The sequence below is a fragment of the Ruditapes philippinarum genome, unplaced genomic scaffold (genome assembly GCF_026571515.1).
Source record: "Ruditapes philippinarum isolate M1 unplaced genomic scaffold, ASM2657151v2 ctg18212_1_1_1_1, whole genome shotgun sequence".
NCBI lineage: Eukaryota > Metazoa > Mollusca > Bivalvia > Venerida > Veneridae > Ruditapes > Ruditapes philippinarum.
The window spans coordinates 1-16,171 of NW_026865067.1; the positions used below are offsets into that span (position 1 = coordinate 1).

The following is a 16,171-nucleotide window of genomic DNA, read 5'->3' on the forward strand; positions in this document are numbered from 1 at the left end:
GCTAAAGTGGTAAAATTACTCTCTTTACCCCCAAAACTTAGATGGAAAAAACCCACATTTGCCGAGTTACATAATTATATCATAATTATTACAACATTTAACAATATTTATAGTTTTTATCAATAAATGTTATCTAACCAATCTTAGATAAATGACTGCTGACATAAATTATGATTTCTTTTTCATTTAGTTTGAATACACAGACATTTGTTAGCATATTATATGGTATAGAAACTGCATAAAACTCTTGGTCACTACAGTAATAATAAGTTTAAAGTTACATAATTTATATATCATTAATTTAGAAACTTACATTATTTTTGTACGCACATTACTTTGTACAGAAATAAATAATATTCACAATGTTTAAACAAGACTTAGAGTGCCATGATGGCACCTGCTTACATGTTATACATGAACAAGATATCATTATAAAAGCATTAGTATTAATAGCTAAAAGCCCTATACAAAACTGGTGGCCATTTTGTTCAGCAGACCAGAACTATTTAAGTGAAATCTATAGAGGCCCAAAAAAATTATTTGTGTAATACAATTTTATCAAAACACCAAACGATGCCGTTTAAAGGTTTTTCTATTTTCAGATCTGGTGGCCATCTTGTTCAGCAGCCTGGAACAATTTTAACAACTTAAGTAGAGGACTGCCAAATGATCTTTTCTGTAAAGTTTCTTCAAAATCATTAGATGACCGAGGACAAGATGTCAACTAACACTTTTTTTCTCTTTTTAGCAATGGCAGCCATCTTGTTCAACAGACCAGAACCATTCTAGCATTTTTTGTAAAGGACTGAACCATTCTAGCATTTTTTTGTTAAGGACTGAACCATTTGAGCATTTTTTTTGTAAAGGACTAGGACTACATATTGATCTGTATAGTTTCATCAAAATGGTTAAGGAGGAGATATTGTTTTAAGATACGTTTCCAATTTTTAGATTTGGCAAGTTGGACCATCTTGTGCAGTACACCAAACCAATTGAGCAGTTTTTGCTGAGGACTATCATTCCTGTATAGTATCAACAGTACAGGTGGAGCCGGGTTAAGGAGATATTGTATAAAAACTGTTAGATGATGAATGAGAATTGGTAACACTGTAGTAAAGAGGTTATTGCTCACGATGGAGAATTGATAATGCAGTAGTAAAGAGGCTATTGCCTTCAAGGAGAACTGATACTGCTGTAGTAAAGGGGCTATTGCCTTCAAGTAGACCTGATACTGCTGTAGTAAAAAGGTTATTGCCCTCGAGAAGAATTGACACTGCTGTAGTAAACCGGTTATTGCCCTTGAGGAGAACTGTTACTGCTGTACTAAAGGGGCTATGGCCCTCGAAGAAAGTTGATAATGCTTTAGTACAGAGGTTTTTGCCTTTGAGAAGAACTGATACTGCTGTAGTAAAGGGGCTATTGCCCTCGAGAACAGTTGATACTGCTGTAGTAAACAGGTCATTGCCTTTAAGGAGAACTGATACTGCTGTAGTAAACAGGTAATTGCCCTTGAGGAGAACTGATACTGCTGTAGTAAACAGGTCATTGCCTTTGAGGAGAACTGATACTGCTGTAGTAAACAGGTCATTGCCCTTGAAGAGAACTGATACTGCTGTAGTAAAGAGGTTTTTGCCCTCGAGAAGAACTGATAATGCTTTAGTCCAGAGGTTATTGCCCATGAGGAGAACTGAAACTGCTGTAGTAAAGAGGTTGCACTGTACTAGACTTTTTTTTAATTCATATAATGAGTAGGTACATTAGTACTTCTAGAGTGAAAGATCTTACAATCATACATGTAGTGTTGTAACTACGGTAATCACCTATCATTTATACTACATGTAAAAGTATATATACTGTTATTATCACATAAACATTGGTGCAGGAGTGTAATAAAGCCATTAATTTAATAAAAACAATATTCGTAACACTAGTGTCATAACAAATGGACGTGAATAATTCTACTACACCCTTAGTACTGATGCAGCTCTGGACGTGATATCACTTGCATTATAATTATATAAACAAAGCATTAAAGTGCATTAATGTTAGGTTAACACTTTAGTCAATGTAAAAATGACACTTTTCAACAGTTTACTGTTCTTATTCTATATACAATGTATGTGATACATAGAATATTACACTTATGTAGATTCAATAATAAATTTATTAAACTCGATTAATAAAAAATATTATGCTAGCCTGAGGCTCGCATAATGTGATTTTATTCAACTTGTTCAATAAATTTTAGTCTTAAACCTAAACTCATTCAATATCCTCTATTTACATGTACTTTGATTATACACCCTGATCAAAAGATATTATAAAATGAAAACCATAGATTTTTTAACAGAAGTCCATGTTTCATGTATGTCATACAGAAATTAAATGATCAGGGTTATTTTCAATTTTATTCTTAAAACTAGCTACAAATACTGGTACAATATGATAGGGCTTGAAGTATAAAGCTTGAATATGTATACTGGGATCCTTCATATTTACTGGACAATCAGTTTACCGGACAATATCTATTTCTGCTTAATAGTGCTTTATTTTTTGATTTGATTCAAAAATCATCTGGTCTGAATTGTACACACACTTTCTTTTTCAAAGTAAATAACAACAAAACCGCTCTCAGGAAAATATTGTTGATACGGTTCTTTATTTACTAACATGCCATTTTGTTTACTAGTTATTTCATGACCTGGTCATGCACGGGAATAATTTGTTCTGCGCATATCCGAATATTGAGGCCATTAATGGGTTTTTTTAGATAAGTTTTACTTTTTATTCTTTTAAACGTTATCTCAGGAGACAATCGTGGCATATTTTAATGATTAAAAATAATTTTAAATTTAGTCTCAACGGTATCTCTTTGTTGTAGTTTACAAAGAAATGCAAATTAAATCAAAGCACAGAAGGCGCTGAATTTGTTTGGGTCTCAGAATGTCAGAAAGGTGAAGGTTGTGAGATTATAAAACACTTTGTTTTTGTATAGGCCAATGCTTTCCAGCGTTTTAATTGTAGTAAATTGGCTATAAGACTAATTGCAACACTGATATTCATTCCAAATGTTTTTTTGACTTAAACAATTTAAAAAACAAGAGGGCCATGATGGCCCTGGATCGCTCACCTGACACAACCGCATCCACGCAATGTCTTAAACAAGCATCATGGCCAAGTTTGATGACAACTGAGTCAAACATGTGACCTCTGGCTCTAGTGTGTTATAAAGATTTTTCCATATTTGGGCAATGTGGCCTAATTTTTGACCGGACACGACCCATCTTCGAACTTGACCTAGAAATCATCTAAACAACTTTCCTGACAAATTTCCAGAATATTTGGATGAAAACTGCAGCCACCAGAGTGTTAACAAGCTTTTTCTATTTTTAGCTCCTGTGACCTAGAGATGACCCATCTTCGAACTTGACCTTGATATCATCAAAACAACCTTCCTGACAAATTTCCAGAATATTTGGATGAAAACTGCAGCCACTAGAGTGTTAACAAGCTTTTTCTATTTTTAGCTTCTGTGACCTAGTTTTTGACCAGAGATGACCCATCTTCGAACTTGACCTAGATATCATCAAAAAACCTTCCTGACAAATTTCCAGAATATTTAGATGAAAACTGCAGCCACAAGAGTGTTAACAAGCTTTATCTATTTTTAGCTCCTGTGACCTAGTTTTTGACCGGAGATGACCCATCTTAGAACTTGACCTTGATATCATCAAAACAACCTTCCTGACAAATTTCCAGAATATTTGGATGAAAACTGCAGCCACTAGAGTGTTAACAAGCTTTTTCTACTTTTAGCTCCTGTGACCTAGTTTTAGACCGAAGATGACCCATCTTCGAACTTGACCTAGAAATCATCAAAACAACTTTCCTGACAAATTTCCAGAATATTTGGATGAAAACTGCAGCCACCAGAGTGTTAACAAGCTTTTTCTATTTTTAGCTCTTGTGACCTAGTTTTTGACCCGAGATGACCCATCTTCGAACTTGACCTAGATATTATTAAAACAACCTTCCTGACAAATTTCCAGAATATTTGGATGAAATCTGCAGCCTCTAGAGTGTTAACAAGATTTTTCTATTTTTAGCTCCTGTGACCTAGTTTTTGACCCGAGATAACCCATCTTCGAACTCAATCTGTATTTCATTGACACAAACATTCTGACAAAGTTTGATGATGATCCAATCAAAACTGTGACTGCTAGACTGTTAACAACCCAATTGTTAGAGTGTTAACAAGCTTTTTCTATTTTTAGCTCCTGTGACCTAGTTTTTGACCGGAGATGACCCATCTTCGAACTTGACCTAGATATCATCAAAAACATTGTTCCTGACAAATTTCCAGAATATTTAGATGAAAACTGCAGCCACTAGAGTGTTAACAAGCTTTTTCTATTTTTAGCTCCTGTGACCTAGTTTTTGACCGAAGATGACCCATCTTTGAACTTGGCCTAGAAATCATCAAAACAACTTTCCTGACAAATTTCCAGAATATTTGGATGAAAACTGCAGCCACCAGAGTGTTAACAAGCTTTTTCTATTTTTAGCTCCTGTGACCTAGTTTTTGACCCGAGATGACCCATCTTCGAACTTGACCTAGATATTATTAAAACAACTTTCCTGACAAACTTCCAGAATTTTTGGATGAAATCTGCAGCCTCTAGAGAGTTAACAAGCTTTTTCTATTTTTAGCTCCTGTGACCTAGTTTTTGACCTGAGATAACCCATCTTCGAACTCGATCTGTATTTCATTGAGACAAACATTCTGACAAAGCTTGATGATCATCCAATCAAAACTGTGACTGCTAGACTGTTAGCAACCCAATTGTTAGAGTGTTAATTAACAAGCTTTTTTTATTTTTAGCTCCTGTGACCTAGTTTTTGACCGGAGATGACCCATCTTCGAACTTGACCTAGATATCATCAAAACAACCTTCCTGACAAATTTCCAGAATATTTGGATGAAAACTGCAGCCTCTAGAGTGTTAACAAGCTTTTTCTATTTTTAGCTCCTGTGACCTAGTTTTTGACCCGAGATAACCAATCTTCGAACTCGATCTGTATTTCATTGAGACAAACATTCTGACAAAGTTTGATGATGATCCAATCAAAACTGTGACTACTAGACTGTTAACAACCCAATTGTTGACGCGAACGACGAACGACGCGGGACAAAGCCCCATCACTATACCTCACCATGACCACTTAGTGGTCAGGTGAGCTAAAAAGAATGAGTTACCTTAACTGGGATTTGAACTCCAGACCTTTCGCTTCCTAAGCGAGCGCGCTAACCCCTCGGCCACGGTGAATTTATATGTTATTGGCCTGAGGAAAACCTTATTATTCTAAATTAGGGTTTGTAACGACACTAACTATTGTTTAACACTTGTGTAAATAATCATGGCGCATACTATAAGCATGTATATCTATAAAGAATAAAACATTATTAGAAATCTTCGACCATTCGGGAATTATTTTGCTTGAAAATTAATGCACCTGTCATGTGACCATAATTACGCAGTGATCTCCCCTGAATTTTTCGGCCTAAGTGTTACATATAAAGGGAAGTAACCGCTTCAAAAAAGCGGACTACTTTCGGCATTTGCAATTAACAGCAATAGAGTCTGAAATTTCGCTACCATTATTTGTTTGGTCTGACAACCCAAACAAATAAAAACACATAAGGAAATGGGTTACGCCCATGGGAGGAAACTCTACATAAAATGTAAATAAAATAAACTTTATGGATTTTGTAACATGCTACATGATGACCAAAAAGAAACTGTATGACAAAGAACAGAATTCCATTTGAATATCTAATTGTTTCATATGTTTAAGATTCATGAAGAATATAATTACGTTAATTGAGTTAATAGTGTTAATTTCATTTACAACCCATATATTGGCCTCTTCGTAACAAGCATGGCTGCCGTGTCTAGTTTTAGTCACATACTGTTTTTTTCCAATATCTTTACCTTGCCTTTCAATAGTCGAAGTTTCCTTGCTGATTTTTTAAAGATTAATTTCAATTCACGACTTCAAAAAATTTTGAAAGGTAATGTCTGGTAAATTGAGCTGTCTGCACGATTTTTTCTCTCTTATAATGCCCTACTTTAAAAACACATTTCTATGGTCAAATGTTTAATTTCATTTTTTATAAAGGAACGTTTACATGTATTAAGAACCCAAAATTATTTGGGTAAAATACATTCTTTTTTTTTATTATTTTAAACAAAATTTACAGCGAAAAAACATCATAAATAATTTTGTCTGGTAACATGTAGAATCTCAGTAATGTAGAAGCAGTGTGAAATTTACCTATGACATCTTCTATTTCAGCTATTGTAACAAAAATAAATAAATGAGTAAATTAATAAATAAATAAAGAAAGAATGAATGAATTAAATTAACATTTTAAATAATCAAATTTCACAAAACTATTATAGCCTATTTACAAATGTTCAGTGCATTGATTTCAATTGAATGCAATGATATATGACATTTAACCCTTTCCCCCATGAGCATATTGTGAAAAATGGCCGTTTTCACTGAAAAGCCTCCTGTTACAAGTTCAACCTGCTATGAAACTATGAAAAATGCTTCAATACTAATCAAACTTGGCACAAATGTTGACTGGACCATTGCCTTTGTAACGACATGCTCAGTCTTAAATTTCCTGTTACCATGGCAACGAGGGGACATCTCAAAATTGCCAAAAATCACTATTTTGCCTCGATTTTTTCCATCAAAATTTATTTCAAAGTGCTTCAACTGCTCAAGGGATTGAGATAGAGTCAAAGGCTTTTCAGCGTTGGTTAAACGTTACATTATGATCGACCTGGGGTCATTTTTAGCCTCTCACAAGTCCAAAATTTTCTTGGCGATGAGGGGGACTCCGCCCCCCTTCAAACCCCCCCTAACACAAGGGGGCACATCCCCCTTCTGGCAACCCCCTGATGTGTCTTTTGGATGGGGGGCGGCGCCGAAAAAGTGCTCAATTTTTTAAGCAACATTTCTCAAACGAAAACTTATGTTTGGGGCCAAAATAGGACATTTTTTCACTATTTGAGGCCTAAAAAAGGGGGGGGGGGTCGAAAGTGTGTTGTTTCGCGTATATATGTGGTAAAGGGTTAACGAACATAGAAAATACAAGATGTTTTAGTTACAAAACTAAAAACTTCTCAATTTGCACAAATGACTGCTCATATTGTCTCAATTATTAATAATTTATACATAACATAGTGTCTTAATTTGAAATTTTACAAAGCAAAACTTTGATAATCTAAATAACAATGTATAATATTATGGTTTTATCATTACTTTTGACCATTTCTATGTTGCTAAATATATAAAGCTGAAACAAGTTCACGCTAAAAATGATGTGATTTAACATTCGGCCATGAAGAAAACAGATGACATATGCTGCAACAGAACATTGAAATAAGATTAGTCATATCTGTTCATGTTGCGGTTTGGACTGGAATATCTGTCCGGAGGGTTACCCCGCCCATTGGGCGGTAAGAGGCTTGCTGTGTTGCTACCATTGGGTAGGTACCTGAGGGATGAACCGCAAACACAAGTCAGATATTCTATAAACATGATAAAATGCGCTAAAATGGCATCATTTTAAAGCATGTGCTTCTCTGACCTGACACCCCCATGCTAGATCAAAATTCCAGCATGTGAAAAACAGAAAGACCAGTCTGACAAGAAAATTCAAAATTATCTCTTGTAAATGGCCGAATGACTGACTGATAAAGATAGTTTGATTTATTATCAAATTATGATCACGACTAACATTGGTTTTGAATCTCAATGAATCACTATGACATGAATGTGAAGATTGCAAACAATAAGCAGTCCATCTCATTTAAGCTAAAACAATCTCTTAAACACTGTTATTAGTTTAGATAAAGAATAAATGAATAAAATACAAACCTGCATCTCTTTTTCTATCACAAGCAGATTTAAACGCCTCTAAAGTTGCATTATCTGCATGATATATCACAAACTTGACATCTCTTACAGAGGAATTTGGATTATTCATGTTGAATTTCTCAACTCCAGCAAACATCGTCTTTGCAACATATTCTTTACTGTAGTTGAGGTAACCAGTACCAAGTGCCGGAAATGCCAATGAAGAGAAGCCTGAATTTGTCGATTCTTGCAAACATTTCAACACAATCTTTTGTGGAGCCTTAAATAAATCATAACATTGATACATTTTATCATTGTATTTGTTTTAATGGATAAATCTTCATTATATTGTTTCAAAGTATTGTTTACAGTCGATCCACTGAGGTATGCACTCATCTTCATGTTCTAAACATTCATGTAACAATCAGTCATGTACATTCATATAGTGGTCATGTACATTCATGTAGTGATCAGATTCAATGATCATGTCCATTCATGTAATGGTCAGGTACATTCATGTAATGGTCATGTACATTCATGTAATAGTCAGGTACATTTATGTAATGGTCATGTACATTCATGTAATAGCCAGGTACTTTCATGTAATGGTCATGTACATTCATGTAATAGTCAGGTATGTTCATGTAATAGGCAGGTACATTCATGTAATGGTCATGTACATTCATGTAATAGTCAGGTACGTTCATGTAATGGTCATGTACATACATGTAATAGTCAGGTACGTTCATGTAATGGTCAGACACAATGATTATGCACATTCATGTAATAGTCAGGTACATTCATGTAATGGTCATGTACATTCATGTAATATTCGGGTACATTCATGTAATAGTCGGGTACATTCATGTAATGGTCATGTACATTCATGTAATAGTCGGGTACATTCATGTAATGCTCATGTACATTCATGTAATAGTCAGGTACATTTATGTAATGGTCATGTACATTCATGTAATAGTCAGGTACATTCATGTAATAGTCAGGTACATTCATGTAATGGTCAATTACATTCATGTTATAGTCAGGTACGTTCATGTAATGGTCAGGTACATTCATGTAATGGTCAGGTACATTCATGTAATGGTCAGGTACATTCATGTAATGGTCAGGTACATTCATGTAATGGTCAGGTACATTCATGTAATGGTCATGTACATTCATGTAATAGTCAGGTACATTTATGTAATGGTCATGTACATTCATGTAATAGTCAGGTACATTCATGTAATAGTCAGGTACATTCATGTAATGGTCATATACATTCATGTAATAGTCAGGTACATTTATGTAATGGTCATGTACATTCATGTAATAGTCAGGTATATTCATGTAATGGTCAGGTACATTCATGTAATGGTCAGGTACATTCATGTAATAGTCAGGTACATTCATGTAATGGTCAATTACATTCATGTTATAGTCAGGTACGTTCATGTAATGGTCAGGTACATTCATGTAATGGTCAGGTACATTCATGTACTGGTCAGGTATATTCATGTAATGGTCAGGTACATTCATGTAATGGTCAGGTACATTCATGTAATGGTCAGGTACATTCATGTAATAGTCAGGTACATTCATGTAATGGTCAATTACATTCATGTTATAGTCAGGTATGTTCATGTAATGGTCATGTACATTCATGTAATGGTCAGGTACATTCATGTGGTGATCAGACACAAAGGCCTGGTACAATCATGTAATGGTCAGGCACATTCATGCAATGGTCACCTGCAGGTTCATTTATATAATGGTTAGACACATTCATGTAATGGTCAGGCATATTCATGGTCAGGTACATTGATGTAATGATCAGACAAATACTTGTTATGATCAGGGACATACATAAAATGATCAACAATCACTTTGAAAACAAAGAATGATGTAAACTTCACGTTTTTCATCAACATTCTCATTCATAAACATGTATACATATAGAAATGTAAAATTCCAAAGATCTGTTTTTATAAAAGTTAAAAAAGTGATAGAGCAAAATTTATCAAGAGTGATTTATTTCATCATAAGAAATACCATTTTGTTTTTGCCACCATTCCACGGAGGCAAATATGAGTGATATATCTTTTTGCACTGTAAACTTCCTCCTGATGTAACTGCAATGTCACCTTCAGAGATACCGTTTCTATATTTAGATTTGCATTCCTCCTGTATAGATTTACCTCCCTTTTTCACCAGAGATTTCGAGACCGCTCCATCATTCAGGTCAAGGGTTTTGGTTGTGCTGCTTACAATTACATCCACCTAACGAACAGTTAGTTATAAATGTACATGGAAATAAAGCACACAATATATTCTTAAGTGTTTTGAGAAGAATTACAAATGTATATAAGTCATTTTGGTCTATTACTATATGTAATTTGGCACTTTAATATTCTTATTGTCATAAATTTGTAACTTTTTGGTATATAACTTAAAATAGCAACTTCACCTTTGTTTAAAACATTGTACCATGCATTTTATCAGATAAAATAATGAATTACTATTATTACACTCAGTAAAATGAAATCTTGAACACTGCAACAAAGATAATTAAGTACATGTAATATCATTGTTTTGAATAAATACAAGGCAATTTTCACTTATATCACTACTAAACAAGTACCTTGTGATCATTATATATTAATCATCCTGTAATTTATATTTTACATGAATGGTAATCTGTAAGAGAATCCTTGTTACAATGTGTATGACCTAATTTAGACAGATTAATTTTGGTGATTGCTATTATATTGGTATTTCTTGCTTCTCATAAAATGAAATAGAAGTGTAATATGTTATCTGTGAGAGCTATCATAATACAAGTTACACTTTTTATCTATTCTTTTATAAATTTATCAGATTTATCAGTTAACCTTAAGCACAGTAAAATGTTTTGTATTGACAAACAGAGACTAATATAATTTTAACAATAAAATAATGCATGGAATAATCTACATGTATCTCCAGTAATGTGAAACCCCTAACCTGACATAGACATATCCTTGTGAAACCCCTAACCTGACATAGACATATCCTTGTGAAACCCCTAGCCAGGACATAGACATGTCCTTGTGAAACCCCTAGCCAGGACATAGACATGTCCTTGTGAAACCCCTAGCCAGGACATAGACATGTCCTTGTGAAACCCATAACCTGACATAGACATGTCCTTGTGAAACCCCTAGCCAGGACATAGACATGTTCATGTGAAACCCCTAGCCAGGACATAGACATGTCCTTGTGAAACCCCTAGCCAGGACATAGACATGTCCTTGTGAAACCCCTAGCCAGGACATAGACATGTTCTTGTGAAACCCCTAGCCAGGACATAGACATGTCCTTGTGAAACCCCTAGCCAGGACATAGACATGTCCTTGTGAAACCCCTAGCCAGGACATAGACATGTCCTTGTGAAACCCCTAGCCAGGACATAGACATGTAATTGTGAAACCCCTAGCCAGGACATAGACATGTCCTTGTGAAACCCCTAGCCAGGACATAGACATGTCCTTGTGAAACCCCTAACCTGACATAGACATATCCTTGTGAAACCCCTAGCCAGGACATAGACATGTCCTTGTGAAACCCCTAGCCAGGACATAGACATGTCCTTGTGAAACCCCTAGCCAGGACATAGACATGTCCTTGTGAAACCCCTAGCCAGGACATAGACATGTCCTTGTGAAACCCCTAACCTGACATAGACATGTCCTTGTGAAACCCCTAGCCAGGACATAGACATGTCCTTGTGAAACCCCTAACCTGACATAGACATGTCCTTGTGAAACCCCTAGCCAGGACATAGACATGTCCTTGTGAAACCCCTAGCCAGGACATAGACATGTCCTTGTGAAACCCCTAGCCAGGACATAGACATGTCCTTGTGAAACCCCTAGCCAGGACATAGACATGTCCTTGTGAAACCCCTAGCCAGGACATAGACATGTCCTTGTGAAACCCCTAGCCAGGACATAGACATGTCCTTGTGAAACCCCTAACCTGACATAGACATGTCCTTGTGAAACCCCTAGCCAGGACATACACATGTCCTTGTGAAACCCCTAGCCAGGACATAGACATGTCACTGTAAGTTTACCTTTTGATCAGCAATTTCACCCTGAACAACTGTAACTTTGATATTTCCGTATGTTCGTGACCTCTCTGCACTACTGTCATCTAAAATATTGATGTTTACTTTATAATTGAATTTAAAACAAACATGATATATTTATATAATTGCATCATTAATCTTTCAAAGAAATAAAAGATTTAGTCACCAAGTAATGTCAGCATCATTGAAATCAAATACAAACATGTCTGAAATATTTAACTTGTTACATCACAAATATTTTAGTCATACAAACAACATAAAAATTCTATACAAATTTTTCATAATATCATATAGATATACACAGAGTCAATAATTATTTAAATGATTGTTCTGATATTAAGAGGATATTTTTTTTGTTTGAGTGAAATATGGAACATATTTTCACGAAACATGATAAAATGCCACATACTGTATTTTCACGAGCCAGAAGGTCGAGTGAAAATATGTGGCATTTTATCATGCTGAGTGAAAATATATACATATTTCACGAAAAACCAAAAAATAACCTTTTTATTTAATTTCATTATCAAAGAAAAATGGTTACGAATGCCCTTGCTCAGTGATATAGCATGGGTAAAATTGAATAAAAAGTAATATTTACCATCAAAAATGCTACCAAAGTCTACACCTGTAGCCTCATCACTACCATCACTATCATCACTATCATCAGAACTTGATGAAATATTCATGACTGGCACATCATCAATAAATTGCGACATAGCTAAAACAAGTTCCTCTTCACTATCACTGTAAGACATAATGCTCACCTTAAATTAATATATTTTATTTCACACTTACATGTACCAGCTCTATTTAGGTTTGAGTCTTGCTAATTGTTAACTTTTTAACATATAAACACTCTCTAAGTTGTTAAAACTCTCACATGACGTTCTTAATATACCTTTAATATACATTTGGCCGGTTCTTTAAAGAAATATCTGTTAGTTAATTGTTACAACTAAATCGAAAGTAGATTAACTAGTTTCCTATTGTGTGCTTATGGAAATCGAAAGTAAAAGTAAACCATAGTAGTATAAAAGTATCTACGTTTACTTGAAACGAAGATCACATATTAATTACCTTGTGAATAAATTTCCCAGTAGCAACACATTTAATTAATCATTACATTATCTTTTTAAAAAGTACGGGAATTCCCAGATTTCCCACAATATTTTTTTTTGCGCATGCTCAAGCATTCGGATCTTCTCGGCTCTTTCCGTGAAACTTCGGATATTAATGATAAATGATAGACCCTACTAGATGACCTTTTATTTGAATAACAATAGCTTTAACCACAAACATTGACAGTATCCATAAAAACATATTACGCTGTTTCAGGCAAATATTTGCCGATAACTTTTCATTTGATTGTACATAGCTGTTTTGTAGTTTTCCCGTTTTCGATAGGTCTACGCAGGGTCTTTCAAATAGATCAGAAAGACCCTGGTCTACGATAGAAATCATGCAATTACTTTTGATTTGTCCACAGGAACTTGAAATTCTATCAATATTAGGGCCTAATGATAATATCCAAAATAAACCCCCTATACAGTATAAATAAATGTCTGTGGACACCACCTAGCAGGGTTAGCATACTGGTATATATATATATACTGGTATATATATATATATATATACCTTGGCCAAAGCTTGATTCTGACATATTTTCGTTCTGGGGCAGAATCTCCCTTTAAGAGGCGAGATATTGCCCAGACACGAAAATAACAATATCTCGTCGCGCAGTACAATTAGTTGGACTACCTTGCCCGGGTGTTCGTGTAAAACTTTTTATGCCGATGTCTTACCAATGCTGAATAGCTATATATAGCTCTTCATGCTCATTAAAATGTATTCGACGGTCTTTGTTGACAAAAGCTTCAACATTTGATACCATTGCTGGGGACACCGCCTCAATTATTGAATTTTTGTTTGTGTCATAAATTGATATTCAATTTAGACTTTCAAGTATGTTAAATATAAACAATTAAGCATTGCCATGATATACAAATGTATATTCCATAACTTTTTTAAATCTAAGTGTAATGTTCGGTCATTGACTGTTAAATAATTGAGATATTTAGGATCTTACTTTCTTGGTGATAATCAAAATAGTAATATTGAAAAAGTATTTAAATGCTATCAATGGATGTTGACAATAGATATCAAAATCTGTTAGGCGAGAAGTTTAAACAAAAACATCTGGCAATAGAAAGTAAGAATAGGCACTATGAATATGATTGTTATGAAAACCATATATGTATGCTTCAGATTTGTTTCTGTTATAATAATCCTATAATAGATCTAGATGACGTCACAATGACACCCTGTTTATAGTTTAAGTGGTTCAGATAAGGTTACAAAAGACCAGTTTATATGTGTGGATATTAGAAAAATCTTCATCAGTATTCCATTGGCACACGGAAGATAAAGTAAATCGCGATCATTTAAAAGGTAATTTTTCATTCATATTTTATGTATACTCCAATTATTTAAACCGCTTGTTTGAACTTATAAACATATTTACGTGGAAAACAATCACAACTTCAATCTATATGAAAATATCTTTTAGGTTCAAATAGTGTTTAATGCCAGGGAATGAACGTTCCTGATAATACATAGATAATTACATAAAAGATTAACATTAGCATTATATTAATTAATTGTATATTTACACACACACGCACACACGCACGCACGCGCGCGCGCACACACACACACACATTTAATTTAACTTTTAAGTCCATATATTTTTTGCTATATACCGTACATTTATTAATTAGATATTAATTAATATATGTTAATATATAAGATCAAGTTTAATCGATATATATGAGAACTATATGCGCTGGGATTGACAAACATAAGGTGAACCTTGGATTTATATTGTAATATAAATCCGTTTGAACCAAGCAATTTATTTGGATTTTAAGGCTATTCGACCTCCACACCCATTCTTTTCTTGATTTATTTACTATTATTTTTAGTTGGTTGTGTTTTATGTACGATAGTTTCCTATAACATTTAAAAGTTATCCCGAATGAAAATTACAGTTCGATTGACAATAAGTTGTATCTACTAAATATACGTTATTATTACAAAATAATGCAAGATTGTGGTTATTTTGTTATTATTTGTCATTCAATGCCTTATCAGTAACATCTCAACAAATATGTAAATCATATTTATGAGTCATTTTCAAAATAATACGCTTTTAACCCAATTTAGAATAATAATATAATGTTCATTTTTCAGGCATTAAAAATACAACAACAACAACATAAAAACAAAGTGATGGCAACTGGAAAAGGCGGACAACACAAGAATGTTATTGAATCTGAGATCGACAATGAAGATGTCTTAAATCCCCTTTCCGATATTGATTATCTTCACTACGAGCTTGCTAGTGTACACAGGAAGCTTGAAGTTATGCATTTAGCACTGGAGAAATCTCGCCAGGATCACAAGCATGCTATTGAATCAAAGGACAAGGATGTACATAACCTAAGAGAAAAGATAAATGACATGCAGGAACTTGTGGACCGATTAAAGTCTGAAAAGGAGAGACTGTTATCAAAAATAAATCTTCGTGAGATAGATATGGCCGATATGAAGAGAGAGATTGACAACTTAAAACTGCAGCTTCAAGAGGCTGAGACAAAATCAAAGAAGCGTGAAGAAGACATTGCTTTTCTCATTGCACAAGAGCAAACAATAAAAGAAGAAATCAAATGTGAACTTAAAGAAGAGATGGAGAGAAACACACAGGCATTGCACGGTGATATGCTTGCTATATTGAGAGAAGTACAAGCCGAGAAAAAAGACGTAGCCGCGATTCTTCATGAAGTTCAGGCAGAGAAAAAAACATCAACCAAAGTGAAAATAGACAATCACAAAACTAAAGCCAAAAAGGAATGCCATAAAAATTGCTGATAGCTTTTTTTGTCCTGGGTTTTTCTCATTAAATAGTACAAGGTAGTCGAACTATAGTAATTGTTCTTGTTTCTGATAATGTGCTTGAAGCACGGTATTTTGTAAAGTAAATATTAAAACTGATATGTATATGAGACTTTTATGCTTAAGAAATTTGTTTAAGACACTATGTGTTTT

At 34.3% G+C, this 16,171-nt stretch overlaps 3 protein-coding genes across 3 annotated transcripts; 1 reads left to right on the plus strand and 2 right to left on the minus strand.

The window, feature by feature from the left end:
• Positions 1-1,121: 1,121 nt before the first annotated feature.
• On the minus strand, positions 1,122-1,679 carry LOC132727714 (uncharacterized). The gene has a single exon (XM_060713281.1). It carries the CDS (start codon positions 1,677-1,679, stop codon positions 1,122-1,124), a length of 558 nt encoding a protein of 185 aa, XP_060569264.1.
• Positions 1,680-7,956: 6,277 nt separating this feature from the next.
• LOC132727715 (protein mono-ADP-ribosyltransferase PARP15-like) lies at positions 7,957-13,270 on the minus strand (the record flags this gene model as incomplete). The annotated part of the gene is given in 5 exon segments (XM_060713282.1): positions 7,957-8,215; positions 9,988-10,215; positions 12,050-12,129; positions 12,666-12,831; positions 13,145-13,270. Coding segments are annotated over 4 exon segments (724 nt in total), but the record flags the coding sequence as incomplete, so codon positions are not given.
• A 951-nt stretch (positions 13,271-14,221) lies between these two features.
• On the plus strand, positions 14,222-16,058 carry LOC132727716 (paramyosin-like). The gene is made up of 2 exons (XM_060713283.1): positions 14,222-14,515; positions 15,317-16,058. Exon 2 carries the CDS (start codon positions 15,356-15,358, stop codon positions 15,992-15,994), a length of 639 nt encoding a protein of 212 aa, XP_060569266.1. The 5' UTR covers positions 14,222-14,515; positions 15,317-15,355; the 3' UTR covers positions 15,995-16,058.
• The last annotated feature ends 113 nt before the right edge of the window (positions 16,059-16,171 follow it).

What these genes read in the sequence shown, in the direction of transcription:
- LOC132727714 (XM_060713281.1), bottom strand. Translation starts at nt 1,679, where the DNA reads ATGGGCAATAACCTCTGGACTAAAGCATTATCAGTTCTTCTCGAGGGC.
- LOC132727716 (XM_060713283.1), top strand. Translation starts at nt 15,356, where the DNA reads ATGGCAACTGGAAAAGGCGGACAACACAAGAATGTTATTGAATCTGAG.